Source organism: Thamnophis elegans, unplaced genomic scaffold (genome assembly GCF_009769535.1).
Source record: "Thamnophis elegans isolate rThaEle1 unplaced genomic scaffold, rThaEle1.pri scaffold_394_arrow_ctg1, whole genome shotgun sequence".
Taxonomy (NCBI): domain Eukaryota; kingdom Metazoa; phylum Chordata; class Lepidosauria; order Squamata; family Colubridae; genus Thamnophis; species Thamnophis elegans.
Genome location: NW_022473866.1, coordinates 1 through 14602, shown reverse-complemented (window position 1 = coordinate 14602; position 14602 = coordinate 1). Strand labels below are relative to the sequence as shown.

Here is a 14602-nt window from a genome sequence, read left to right as displayed (position 1 = left end):
ATTTTTCTAGTGGGGGAGGGAGGAGAGAAAAACTATTATAAATTGACAGGGCTGCATTCTTGGTTTCCTTTTTCTGAAGTTTGGGCCTTTTGCTTAGAGCAGGGGTCGGCTACCTTAAACACTCAAAGAGCCACAAAAGTCCTAACCGGAATCCCCCCCCCCCCGCCATTCAATTCTGGAGCCGACCGGAAGTCCAGTTCCCCCACCATAGAGTCTCCTCCTAGAGCGGTGTCCCTTTTCCTCTACCTGTCCTAACCAAAAGCCCCATCAATTGGGGAGCCGACCGGCAACAGGGAGCCACAGCAGAGGGATGAAAGAGCCACATGCAGCTCCAGAGCCGCAGTATTGCGGCCCCCTGGGTTAGAGAGATGTACTCAGGAAAAATGCTCTTTTTAAACACAAATTTTGACAAATGTCTAACTTCTAAGAGGAAGCGATGGATTGTATAAATATGATTGTGCAACCACAGCTCAAATTCACCGAGGATAATATTGTCTCGAATGACAGACATACCGAATTACGGCCACATATCGGAGCTTCAGCACCGGAAAAATATATATACGGCTGTTTCACTCAGTGGGTTGAAAGTCCGATGGCACTCCCCAACAATGAATGGATTTGGGTACAGGTAGTCCTCGACTTACGACCACAGTGATTGAGCCCCACGTTGCTGCCGCTAAGCGGGAGGGTTGTGACGTGAGCTTTGCCCCGTTTTACAACCTGTCTTGCCACAGCTGTGAAGCAAATCCCGTTGTGGTTCAGCGACACCATTGTGAAAGGAATCCGGCTTCCCTAATTGACTTTGCTTGGTCAGAAAGTCACAGAAAGCAATCGCGTCACACACACACACACACACACACAGGATGCTGTGACCGTCGTAAATGCGAGCCAGTTTGATCATGAAAAATGGTCGTGGCTTTTTTTCAGCACCGTCGTAAACTTCAAACAGTCACTAAGTAGACTTTGTGCAGATGGTTCTCGACATGAACACCCACTTAGTGACCATTTGAAGCTGTTTAAGATCTGTGGATTTCAACTCCCAGGATTCTGGGAATTGAAGTCCACAAGACTCAAAGTTGGCCAAGGTTGGAGACCCCTGATTTAGGATTTTTTTTTAGCAACCCCTCCCCACCTAGTATTTACATCCATTTTTTGGCAGAAATGCCGAAGAATGAACAATGGATTCACTTAACAACGGGGAGAATTCGTTTTAACAACCAGCAACCCCCCCCCCTTCAAAAAAAAGGGTTGCAAAATCTGGTTGGCCCCCATGATGATCTGTTTTATGACGCTCTTGATTTGTGACCATAATCGCGGGCTCAATATGGTCATGCGTCAAGGACCAGGTGTAAGGAAAAAATATAAAGAAAACGGGGGGATTCATTTTATACAGGATGAAACAGGTTAAAAATGATAATCATGTAAATAAATCCAAAATACTTGCACATTTTGAATACTGGCATTAGACAGGTGTTTCTATAGAATCGCAGCTGTTTATTGCTGCAATGATGTTTCATTTCTTCTGTCGTCTTTGTTTTTTGCACATTTTTGTTCCTGCCCCCTTTGAGTGGTTGTTTCCCCCCCCCCTTGGACAATCACAATCGCATTTTTGTGTGTGTGTGTTGTTGATGTAAAAGCAGTAACAAGCATTAAGTAAGTTTGGTTCTTTCTTCGCTTTGGAAGTAGGTTTGTTTTCTTCGCAGTTTTCACACGTTTTCTCCCTCAAGTGGGAGGGAAAAGTGGGTTGCCAAGCTTCAAGGGATTGTGGAAAAGGTTTGGAGGGGGGCACAGGGTTTGTGTGTGTCTGTGTGTGTGTGTGTGTCTCTCTCTCTTTGTGTTAGGTTATCCGCCTGTGATGAATACATAATGCTAAAATTTGAAGCCAGCACCTCGATTTCAAGACACCCGAGGTCAAACAGGGGCAAGGGGGCCCCTCTCCCTCTCCCCCCTCCCACCAGTGTTTGGAGATCCTCCTGGGACACCTATTCCTTCCTTCCTTCCTTCCTTCCTTCCTTCCTTCCTTCCTTCCTTCCTTCCTTTCTTCCAGTTCTACAACCGCCCATTTCAATCAATGACTCTGATAATCCCAACCAGGAGGCTGGATCCTTCCTGGATGAGCAGCCTCTGATGATGACCAGTAAGAAGGTGGCTTCTCCCCTGGTTTTGCAGCCCTGCTCCTTCAGCCCATCACCCCCAGCTGGTGGGGGGGCAGCGAGAGCCATGTCTGGGACTGGGACTCTCACCCAGAGGGAGAGAGGGAGGGAAGGAAGGAAGGAGCAAGAAAAGGAGAAGGAGGGAGGGAGGAAAGGAGAAAGGGACGGGAAGGGGGAAGGAAGGAAGGAAAAGGGAAGGAAAGAAGGAAAGGGAGGAGCAAGAAAGGAAGAAAGAAAGGAGGGAGGGGAAGAGAAGGAAGGAGAAAGGGAAGGGGGAAGGAAGGAAATGAAAGAAAAGGAAGTGAGAGGGAAAGGAAAGGAAGCAAGGAGAGGGAGGGAGGAAGCAATGCAGAAGCTGGGGAGGGAAGGGAGAAAAGAAGGGAGGGAGGGAGGAAGGAAGGAAGGGAAAGGGGAGGGCAAAAGGAAGGAAGGAAGCCTGAAAGGAGGAGAGGGAGGCCACGCTAAGTTCACGGAAATCATTCCAGAGTTGCCCCATCTCCCTTACAGCATCCATCCCGGGTGGGGGCGGGGGGCTGCGTGGGGTGGGGGGCAGGCAACGTCCTTCTTGCAGCCCCTTCGCGGGCTGAGACCCCCCTCTCCTCTCGCCCTTTCAAAGGCGCCTCCACCACCTCCCTTCGCCCCGCGTCCCCACCCGTGTCTCTCTGTCTTGCTGACGTCACGGAAGGAAGACCTTCCCCCACCCTCCCCCATCCAGCTTGTGCCAAAGCCCCCACCCACCCACCCACCCCCCAGTCAAAGCAGGGAGCCGGGTTTGCCAGTCGCTGTCGTTTTAATAGTTCCGTGAAAGGGTCCCCCATCCATGCACGCACCCACTCCCACTCCCACGCAGACACACATCGGGGGCCGGGGTGAGGGGGTGGGCGAGGGGGTGGGGGCGGTTGCCATTTGGTAGACGGTGCCGGGCCGGACGACCACTCGGGGCGGGGGGCGTCGGGGCGGGGAGCAAGGCGTCCTTTTGGGGGGTGGGAGGTGCGGGAGGCTCAGCGCATCCTGCTGGCCGCGATCCTGAGGAAGCCCCCCCGAGTCCGGACGCCGCCCGGGCGGCTCTCAGGGGCTGGGGGTCCGGGGGCCGCGCGGCGGACTGTCCTTCCTCTGCAGGCGCGTGTAGGGCTCGAAGGCGGACGGCCCCAGCCCGTAGCCGGCGGGGAGTTTGTGCAGGCTCCCCCCGAGGGGGCTGCCGAAGCAGAGGGGCGCGGGGGGCAGGCGTGAGGCGGGGGCCGAGGCGGCCAGGGAGGAGACCTGCAGGCTGAAGCCGCCCGTGGCCGGCGGGCTCTCCGCCCTGGGCAGCCCCGGGGAAGGGGGCTCGTGGCCGGGCGTAGCACCGACGGGGCGAGAAGGCGCCGGGGGCAGCAGGGCGGGGGGCGCCGGCACCGAGAGGAGCCTGCCCTGCTCCAGCAGTCTCAGGAGGTTGCAGGTGGCGAACGCCTCGGAGGTGGAAGATGGGCCGGCGCCGCGCTTCTCCGACTCGCGGCTCTGGTCCTTCTTCTGCTTGGTGCGCCGGTTCTGGTACCACACCTTCACCTGAGGAAGAGGAGGAAGGGGAGGAGGAGGGGGGTCAGCGCCCAGCTGGGAAGGAGGAGGGAGGGGGGCCCACCCCGGCCCCCACCTGAGGAGGAAGCCCTGCCGCTCAGGGGGCGCTTCTCCCAGACCCCAAGCGCCCCCTCCCTCCCGCCAGAAGTTAATGCAATAGTTTTCAACCTCCGCAGCCTGAAGGTGTGGGGACTTCAACTCTCGGGATTCCCCAGTCACGGGGGGGGGGGGCAGGTTTAAGGTAAGAGAAGGTGAGAGAAGGGAGGAAGGAAGGAGAAGGGAGAGAGAGTTGAAGGTAGAAGAAAGGAAGGAAGGAGAGGAAGGGAGGAATGCCGAAGCTGGGGAGGGAAGGAAAGAAGGAAGGAAGGAAGGAAGGAAGGAAGGAAGGAAGGAAGGAAGGAAGGAAGGAAGGAAGGAAGGAGAGGGGGAATGCAGGAGCTCTGGAGGTAAGGGGGGAGGAAGGAAGGAGGGGGAGGGAGGGAGGAATGCAGGAGCTGGGGAGGGAAGAAAGGAAGGAAGGAAAGGGAGGAATGCAGGAGCTGGGGAGGGAAGGGGAGGGAAGAAAGGAAGGAAGGAAGGAGAGAGAGGGGGAATGCAGGAGCTCTGGAGGGAAGGGGGGAGGAAGGAAGGAGGGGGAGGGAGGAATGCAGGAGCTGGGGAGGGAAGGAAGGAAGGAAGGAAGGAAGGAAGGAAGGAAGGAAGGGAGGAAGGAAGGAAGGAGAGGGGGAATGCAGGAGCTCTGGAGGGAAGGGGGAGGAAGGAACGAGGGGGAGGGAGGAATGCAGGAGCTGGGGAGGGAAGGAAGGAAGGAAGGAAGGAAGGAGAGGGGGAATGCAGGAGCTCTGGAGGTAAGGGGGGAGGAAGGAAGGAGGGGGAGGGAGGGAGGAATGCAGGAGCTGGGGAGGGAAGAAAGGAAGGAAGGAAAGGGAGGAATGCAGGAGCTGGGGAGGGAAGGGGAGGGAAGAAAGGAAGGAAGGAAGGAGAGAGAGGGGGAATGCAGGAGCTCTGGAGGGAAGGGGGAGGAAGGAAGGAAGGAGAGGGGGAATGCAGGAGCTCTGGAGGGAAGGGGGGAGGAAGGAAGGAGGGGGAGGGAGGAATGCAGGAGCTGGGGAGGGAGGAAAGAAGGAAGGGTGTTTTCTAGATGAAGCAAGTAATGATTTGTAGCGGGGAGATGATCTTGGCAGAGATAACAAGAGGTAGTGCCTGGGCAAAAGAGGCCAAAATCTTTTAAAGTCCAGAATGAGACAGTATTCAGAGGAGGAGGAGGGGAAGCAGAAGCAAAGCAGAAAAGAAGGAGGAGGAGGAGGAAGGAGGAGGAATGAGAGGAGAGGAGGAGGAGGAAGAAAGGAGAAGTGAGAAGGAGAAGGAGAAGAGAAGGAGAAGGAAGAAGAAGAAGAAGAAGAAGAAGAAGAAGAAGAAGAAGAAGAAGAAGAAGAAGAAGAAGAAGAAGAAGAAGAAGAAATAATAATCTCAATCTTAATTGTGGTGATGGGAGCCCAGCAGAATCTCTCCCTCTTGCCAGCCTGAAGGAGAATAGCTTTGGCCCCTTGGTGGCCCTGATGTGCCTGCTCTGGCCTACCTGGCGGGGCTGGCCGTTCAGTGATACAACCGTCCCTGATGTGGGATTTATCAGGCTAAAAATAGGTCTTGGATGACACCAATCCATGGGGCTCAGAGAGGCCTCAAGAGGATTGTCAGCCCTTCCCAGAAAGGGGGGGGGAGAGAGGTGCCAGCGAGATTGCATGCATGGCCCAGCCGTGTGTGTGTGTGTGTGTGTCTGTGTCTGTGTCTGTGTGTGTGTGTGTGTAAAATGGACAGTTTGCCTGAAAATGCAACACAGCCAGCTGCTCAACCCTGCCCAGTTCCTGAAGGGGGGGGCATCTTTTGAGCCACCCCTCCCCTTGGACAGAGTTGGATCCCTTTCCATCACCCCTTGCTGGACCACAAATGTCCAGGATGCTGATGCTCCCCAGACTCAGAATCCATCTGTGTGTGTGTGTGTGTGTGTCTGTCTGTCTGTCTGTCTGTCTGTCTGTCTGTCTCCCACAAGATCCCTTCTGAGAAAGTGAAGAGGAAGGGTGCTAAAATTGCCAATTTAAATCAAGGAAGAGGGCTATGTTCCAGAAAGCAAAGGATTAGCATAGTGCTGAACGTAAACATGGTATATTTCTTCCTCTCTCCCTCCCTCCCTCCCTCCCTCCCTCCCTCCTTCTTTCTTTCTTTCTTTCTCTTTTCTTTCTCTTTTTCTTCCTCCCTCCCTCCCTCATTTCCTCCCTCCTCTCTCTTCCTCCCTCTCTTTCTTTCTCTTTTCTCCCTTTTTCTCCCTCCCCAGTTCCTCCCTCCTCTCTTCCTCCCTCTTTCTTTTTTCTTCCTTTTTCTTTTTCTCCCTCCCTCCCTCCCTCCTCTTTCTTTCTTTCTTTTCCTTTTTGTTCATCCCTCCCTCCTCTCTTTTTCTTTTTCTTTCTTTTCCTTCCTTCCTTCCTCCCTCCCTCCCTCTCCCTCTCTCTCTCTCTTTTTTTCTTCCTTTCTTTCTTTCTTTTCGCCAGTTCCCAGCAGTTCCGTGTAAGACTTCCTACTCCTCTCCTTCTGTCTGGCATGGCAGCTGGTGCCAACATTGGCAGGTTTCTTGGGGCCTGGAGCTTCTGTGGGGCTGGCTTGCTAGCCTCCACTCCCTCCCGCTCTTTCCTTCTCTCCTTGATTAATTTCCATCCGTTGCTTCTTGTCCTTTTTTGAGAGGTTTTGGAAAACAGCTGGACCTCCCCCCCTTCCTCCTCTCTGCGGCAGCCCCTCAAATATTGGAAGGCCGCTATCATGCCCCTCCTGGCCCTTCTCTTCCCTAGACTGGCCATGCCCGTTTCCTGCAACCATTCTTCGTCTGTTTCAGCCTCCAGTCCACTTCAAGGCCACCTGTGGGCTTCCACAGAGCGATCCTTTTTTTACCTGTGGTCCTGTTCCCCCTGGGATGCTGCAGCAGAGCCCGAGGAGCAGCTCAGGTGAGCAAGCATCCCTCCTGGGCTTCAGGAAGTGCCCTGCTGAGCCAACCCTTGGGAGGGGGAGGGGAATAGGAAAGGCCCCTTGGCTAAGTCAACCCTGCTCAGATGTGCTCAGCAGGGACACGAAGCTGTGGCAACCGGTTGGATCTGCCAGCCAGGCCTGCCTCTCGGGGGCCTGACCTCTGACACGGCCCGTTAATTACGGCGCTGGCATCTTCCGCCAAGTTTGCTGCCTGCTCTCACCGAGGAGATCAGGGTTAGGGGGCAAAGAAAGGGGTTTCCCTGGGGCAGACTAAAAGCATCCAAGGGGGACACAAGCTGGACACTCCTGCCTGGCCAGTAATGATAAGAGTGATAAATGCAGGCAAGAATGGGAAATCCAGCCTGTTTATGCGACAATAATAATAATATTGGAAGGGACCATGGAGGTCTTCTAGTCCAACCCCCTGCTCGAGCAGGAGACTCTAGAGCAGGGGTCCCCAAATTGGCCACTTTAAGACTTGTGGACTTCTGCTGCCTGGGGAATTCTGGGAGTTGAAGGCCACAAGTCTTAAAGTGGCCGAGTTTGGAGACCTCTGATCCAAGTGGAGAGATTGCAGAGGAATCTCTCTTTCTCTGTCCCTCTCCGCTCCCTTCACCCCTTTCTCTCTCTTTCTCTCCTTCTCCTCCTTTCTCCCACCTCTCCCCCTTCTCTCCCCACTATCTCTCCCTCTCCCCCTTCTCTCCCTCTTTCTCTCCCTCTCCCTCCCTCTCTCTTCTCTCTCCCTCAGTCTCCCCCCTCTCTTCCTCTCTTTCTCCATCCCTCTCCCCTCCCTTCACCCCTTTCTCCCTCCCTCTCTCCCTCTCCCCCTTTCTCCCACCTCTCCCCCCCTCTCTCTCCCTCTCCCGCCCTCCCTCTTTCTCTCTCCCTCTCTCTTACCTGGGTTTCCGAAAGGTTCAGCTGCCTGGCTAATTCTGTCCTTTCTCTGCCCACGACATACTGGCATCGCTGGAATTCCAGTTCCAGCCGATACAGCTGTTCCGCGGTGAAGGAGGTGCGGGTTCTCTTGGGCCGGTCCAGGTCCAGGCCTTTGGGAAGGACGATCTCCCGGATGGTCCCTTTCGCATCTGCAGGGGCCAACAAAGACACACACACGTCATTCCTTCCCCCCCTTCGCAGCTTCCGTGGACGTGGGATAAAGCCAAGACAGGAGATTCTGAAAATCAGCCTAAAACGGGCATTTTTCTTTTAGGATTACAGGCAGCCCTCGAGCCCAAATGTTCCGTGGCCAAGTGAGATATTTGCTAAGTGAGTTTTGCCCCCTCCTACGACCTCCCTCGCCATTGTTGTTAAGTGAATCACTGCAGTGGATAACTTGGTAACGCGGATGCTAAATGAATCCCCATTGATTTTGCTTGTCAGAAGGTCGCAAAAAAGAATCACATGACCTCGGGACGTCATAAATGTGAATCAGTTGCCAAGTGTCTGAATTTTGATCACGTGACTGCGGTGTGTGTTTGTGTGTTGCTGCAATGGTCCTTAAGTGTGAAAAAGCCTCCTTTTTCAGTGCCGTTGTAACTTTGAATGGCCAGTAAAGGAACGGTTGTAAGTCGAGGACCCCACTGGACTGGAAAGGAGCTTGTGGGAGAAAAATCTGGAGCTTTGATATTGTATCTGTGCTGACCGCAGCGCAGTGGTGGGTTTAAAAAAAAATTTGAACCTACTATGTGGGTGTGGCCTCCTTTGTGGGAGTGGCTTGCCGGCCATGTGACCTGGTGGGAGTGGCTTGCCAGCCATGTGTTTTCTTTCTTTCTCTCTCTCTCTCTCTTTCCTTCCTTTTTCTCTGTCCATTTTTCCTTTTTTCTTTCATCTCTTTCTCACTTTTTCTTTCTTTCTTTCTTTTTTTCTTTATTTATTTCTTCCTTTCTTTCTCTTTCTCTCTCTGTGTGAGTCTGTATGTGTGTTTATGCGTGTGTCAGTGGTGGGTTTCAAAAATGTTTGGAGCCTCTTCCGTAGGTGTGGCCTGCTTTCTGGGTCCACTGGTGGAGCCTCTTCTCACCGGTTCGGTAGATTTGATGAACCGGTTCTACCGAACTGGTGCGAACTGGCAGGATCCATCTCTGCCGCAGCGGGAATTCTTTATGGCGGGGCGGGGGCCGGGGGAATGGAAAGTTACGTCCATCCATTCCCACGATGGAAGCGCGATGGGGAAAGGGATGGGAGTTACCCGAGATGGGAAAATTAATTATTTCAATCAGCGAATTTAAATAATCCAGGTTTTGCTTCTGCTTGCTCACCGCTGCTAAAATTGGTGCTTGAGACAGGAAAGGAAAAGTGAAAATCTTAACTTTGGGGTTTGCTGATTAAATTTGTGGGTTAGAAACAGCTCGTATTTGACAAAAGGGGAAAAAAGAAGAAGAAAGGGAAGAAGAGGAGGAGACAGAAGGAGGAAGAGAAAGCTGAAGAAAAACAGAAGATTAAAGAGAGCAAGGGATGAGTTAAAAGGAAAATGGTTAGGAAAAGAGGAAGGTCAGAAAGAGAGATATTGGTAGAAAATGGTACATGTTGATATTGCGGATGATATATAGTTAAATAAGATATTGTTAAGTGCCTTATATCCTTTTAAATGGAATAATAATAATATAAGAATGGCAAAGAAAAAGAATAACTATGTGAATGTATACCTAGAACTGTATGTAAGAGAATAAATGACAGTAAAAATATAAAGCACAATATAGGTAAATAATACTTGGTCATAAGTAGCTAAGCATAAATAAATAAAGAATTGTACATGGATAACGAATAAGGAGATTATGAACGCAAGATGGAAATGTATAGAAGGGAAAACACTAACTGCAAAGAAACCGATTCAGAACAGCTGTATGATATACGACGGAACTTCTTGTTCCTATGTTGTTTTTTAAGTCATGTGGTTATTTTTGTTAATGTGCTTAAGTGTTCTGTTGATGTGCTTACATGTATAAAATAAAAATTTAAAAAAAAAAGATATTGTTAAGTGCAGATAACCAATTAAGTAAAATGCTTGTTATATTAAAATGGAATCTGGTCATATATACTGCATATAGAACCTAGAAATAACATATGGAAAAGGAAAGGATCATAGTTGGTGTACCTTTTTATGGAAAGGCGAAAAAATGATTTTGTTAAGAAAAATTTAAATTTAAGATGGAAATTTGGAAATAAAACGTGGGGCCGAAATTAGAAATGATGTGATGTAAAATTAACGATGTACAGGAAAGAATGGGGAAAAAAAGGGAGGGGGGGGATTCGGTCAACACTTTCTTTGTAAAAAGGCTTTAAAATCTGGAACACAAAATAAAAAAAAATATTAAAAAGAAAGATAGAAATGGCTCGTAATTGCTGAATAATTTGGGGAGGGGGGAGCAGTCTGCGCCCGCTTTCACCCGAAGAGACCCCTGCTGGCGGGAAGCGGGCACTGCACGCTCGGTGGCAAAAGCTGATTCCTGAAGAATGCCATTTTAGCGACCCGGCCCTCCTAAAAAACGTGTGAGTTTTGGTTCCCCCTGCATTGTGGGCCCGGGAAAAGTCACCTGCAGCCAGGGCAGGAGTCGGTCTTCCCAGGCTGCCGTTTGCCTGGCTGATGGGCCATCCGAGAGGCGCCCAGGACTCCAGCCCTGCGTGGCCGGAGCCCCGTGGCACACAGATCAGCTGGCCTCCCGATCCTTCCCGGGCTCTCATACAAGGAGAATCTTTCTAGCTCAGGGTTCAAACGAGGAGTCCCGGGGCCTCTCTCGGCTGGGTGGTTTCCTTGCAGGAGTTTCCTGACGCAAAGTAGGGAACGTCTTCAGTGCTAGAAGGGAGGGGGGGTTGGGAGGAGGTGGTTTTCTTCCATGACCCAACTAGGTAACTTCATCTGTGCTAGAATCTCTCTCCCTGTTTATCAGATCTTCTATCTTCTGTGTGTCTGTCTATCTACACCTCTGTCTAAATCTATATCTATCTGCCATCATTATTACTATCTGTCTGTCTGTCTGTCTATCTATCTATCTATCCATCCATCTATATTTGTCATCTATTCTCTCTGTCATCTCTCCCCATCCATCCACCCACCCACCCATCTATCTATCATCTATCTATCTATCTATCTATCTATCTATCTATCTATCTATCTATCTATCTATCTATCATCTGTCTGTCTGTCTATCTATCTATCTATCTATCTATCTATCTATCCATCCATCCATCCATCTATATTTGTCATCTATTCTCTCTGTCATCTCTCCCCATCCATCCACCCACCCACCCATCTATCATCTATCATCTATCTATCTATCTATCCATCCATCCATCCATCCATCCATCCATCCATCCATCCATCTATATTTGTCATCTATTCTCTCTGTCATCTCTCCCCATCCACCCATCCACCCACCCACTCACCCAGCTATCTATCTATCTATCTATCTATCTATCTATCTATCTATCTATCTATCTATCTATCTATCATCTGTCTGTCTCTCTATCTATCTACCTACCTACCTACCTACCTACCTATCATCTATCCATCCATCCATCCATCCATCTATATTTGTCATCTATTCTCTCTGTCATGGATATAAGATGTATTGCAGATAAATTAGTATATTAGTAAATGAAAACGTATGAAAGAAGTATATAGCAATAGCAATAGCAGTTAGACTTATATACCGCTTCATAGGGCTTTCAGCCCCCTCTAAGCGGTTTACAGAGTCAGCATATCGCCCCCACAGTCTGGGTCCTCATTTCACCCACCTCGGAAGGATGGAAGGCTTAGTCAACTTTTGAGCCGGTGAGATTTGAACCGCCGAACTGCAGACAACAGTCAGCTGAAGTGGCCTGCAGTACTGCACTCTAACCACTGTGCCACCTCGGCTTCGTACACATATGTACACATGTATGGATAAAAATGGTATAATGGAGGTATACCGATGTGGAAATGTTGCAATGATGATAATTGTGTTAAAAAAGTGGGGGGGAAAACTGTTCAATAAAAAATATATTTTTTTTAAAAAAAAGATTGCAGCTGCCATTATTCCCAATCGCTCCTTAGAGACACAAACCCCCTTTTCCTTACATTGTGAGCTTTTGGCAATGCTGGGGATGAAAAAAAGCACGCAACATCTTCGTTGCAGGTGCCCAACTTCTGCATCAAATTGCCGCGCGTAAAATGAGAAACAAACCTCTTAATACACCTCAGTTAACCTGGATGCTTAATTAACCTGGTTTTAATCGTCCATCCGAGCCTCTCTCCTCCTCCTCTGATTGAAATGTCTTCCCCAAAAGGGGAGGTAGATCAGTACAAGACAAAAGCAATTCAACAGTGCATGAAGGGGGGGTTGGCATTGTCGCAAAGCTTTGGAAAAAAACAAATCACACACACACACACCAGTTAGGGACACCAAACTTGGTGGTTTTCTTGCAGACGTTTCATGACCAAACTAGGTAAGACTATCAGTGCTACAAGGGAGGGGGTTTGCTGAGAAGAGGAAGAGGAGGAGGAGGAGAAAGAGGAAGACTGAGGGGTCCCTGATGCTCTCTGAGTTTGGTTGTGTTCTTGTAGACGTTCCATGACCAAACTAGGTAAGATTATCAGTGCTAGAAGGGAGTTAGGTTTGCGGAGGGGGGGGAGGAGGAGGAAGAGGAGAAGGAGGAGGAGGAGGAGGAAGAGGAGGAGGTTTGAGGTTTATTAGGATTTGTATGCCGCCCACTCTCGAGAGACTCAGGGCAGCTTACAGATAAAGCAGGAAGGGGGAACATATAAAAATTAAAAGGAACAGACATTAAAATTCCACAACATTCATATAGCTTAGAATGGGGCTGGATAAATCAACAGCCCTAGGCCTGCCGGAACAGCCAGGTCTTAATCGCTTTGCGGAAGGGCGGAAGAGTAGTAAGGGTCCGGATCTCCACGGGGAAATCGTTCCATAGGGCCGGAGCTGCTGCAGAGAAGGCCCTCCCCCCGGGGAGTCGCCAGCCAACATTGACCAGCAGATGGAATCCAGAGGAGGAGGAGGAGGAGGAGGAGGAGGAGGAGGAGGAGGAGAAGAAGAGGAGGAGGAGGAGGAGGAGGAGGAGGAGGAGGAGGAGGAGGAGGAGGAGGAGGAGGAGGAGGAAGAAGACTGTGAGGTTCTTGGTGCTCTCTAAGCTTGGTGGCTTTCTTGCAGACGTTTCATGACCAAACTAGGGAACATCATCCAAGCTATCACGATAAATAAATATGGGCCGCAAGAAAGGCCAACCAGAGGCTGTGAAAGGAATGTAGCCTTACTTTGTCACGGCAGAATTTGGCTACACAGAGATGAGAAGTATTCCTTTCCGTGGACAGAAGTCCCACTCCATCAAAGGAAAGGGTCCTTTTGGACTCTTTTTTTTGTTAAATATTTTTTATTGTTTTAAATCAGACACTCCATTTCTATGTTGATCAGTATGTCCTCTAAGTGTTAACATACAAACATCATCAAAGTCATTATAATCATATACATATATAAATAAATAAATCTGCGATAATTTCAATCATTATTACAACGTATACTACCCGTATCTTCCATTATAGTATCAATTATATAACCATCAAAATATTTACGTATCGGGTTTTCTTTCTCATGTAAACCATATTTCACATAAATCCACTCCTCTAACCTCAATATCTGTCATTTAAGGATTTGTAGAATAGTTCCCACACTATAAAATAATCTGAGTCTTCTTTATTTTTTATTTTTAGGCTTAACCTATCCATCTCTGCACATTCCAGATTTTATTTATTTATTGTGATATCATATTTAGGGGTTTCTGGGTTTTTCTAGCCTTGTGCAAATACGATCCTGGCTGCTGTTAGGACATGTAAACCTAAATGTGGGTTACCCTTATTATAGTTTCCGGGAAGAATGCCCAACACAAATGTCTCAGCTTTCAAATCTATTGTGTTGTTTTGTCACAGTTTCCAGCCATCTGTGTATTTCCTTCCAGTATTTATTTATTTTATTTTATTTTTGGCTTTGGGACACGTCCACCACATGTGGCAATATTAGCCTGGCATTTGATTGCATTTCCAACATTTAACAGATTTCTTTTCATACACATTCGCTAATCTTGCGGGCGAATGGTGACATCTATAAAACATCTTACAGGGCTTTTCTTTATGTGCTGTTGGCGTTGTGAGTTTATGATTTCTATTCCATAATTTCTGCCGCCTGTCTAAATCTATTGTATAGCCAAAATGTTTAGCCCAAAGGAAGTGTCTTCTTCTAAGCTGCAGCTTCTCCAAAACTCTTGGAAGATTTGCTGGGCAAAATCAGCCGTTCCAAAGTCAACTGATGCAGACTGTCTGGTGGTCCCACTGAATTCATCTGTGCTTCTCCCCCTAAGCAGTCCGGAGGGTGAGGTTGGGGTCGTGTTTACACAAGAAAACCCATCCTTTAATCCCTGCTTAATTATGGAAGCTCCTTGGATTGATCTCTCAGCTCAAGGGGGTTTCAATCAATCAATCAATCAATCAATCAGAATAGAGCTGAAAAGGACCTTGGAGGTCTTCTAGTCCAACCTCCCCCCCCCGCCCACGCACTCAAGCAGGAGACCCTATTCCATTCCAGACAAATGGTTGCTTACTTCATTTTCTGAACGAAAATCAAATTTAAAACTTGCTTCTTCCTTCCCAGCCAGGGGAAGAGCACATTTTGTATCAGCTGAAATCCCAATTCATTTCACTGGGCTACAAAGATTTTTTTTTCCTATGTCGAAAAGGTTTTTATTTTCCATTTTTTCATTTTCATACACTCACATATACTGTGCATAGCTGGGGCCATACCACATTAAACAATAATTGCATCAATTCCTCTTGTCAACAATACCCCAAAAAATAGAAGCCCAATATACCTCTTCCACTCTCCATACACCTCTTTCTTCCA

The 14602-nt window shown here is 49.1% G+C and overlaps 1 protein-coding gene across 1 annotated transcript; it reads right to left on the bottom strand.

The window, feature by feature from the left end:
- Positions 1–3198: 3198 nt before the first annotated feature.
- LOC116523522 (ventral anterior homeobox 2a-like) lies at positions 3199–7804 on the bottom strand (the record flags this gene model as incomplete). The annotated part of the gene is made up of 2 exons (XM_032238635.1): positions 3199–3695; positions 7617–7804. Coding segments are annotated over 2 exons (662 nt in total), but the record flags the coding sequence as incomplete, so codon positions are not given.
- Between the last annotated feature and the right edge of the window lie 6798 nt (positions 7805–14602).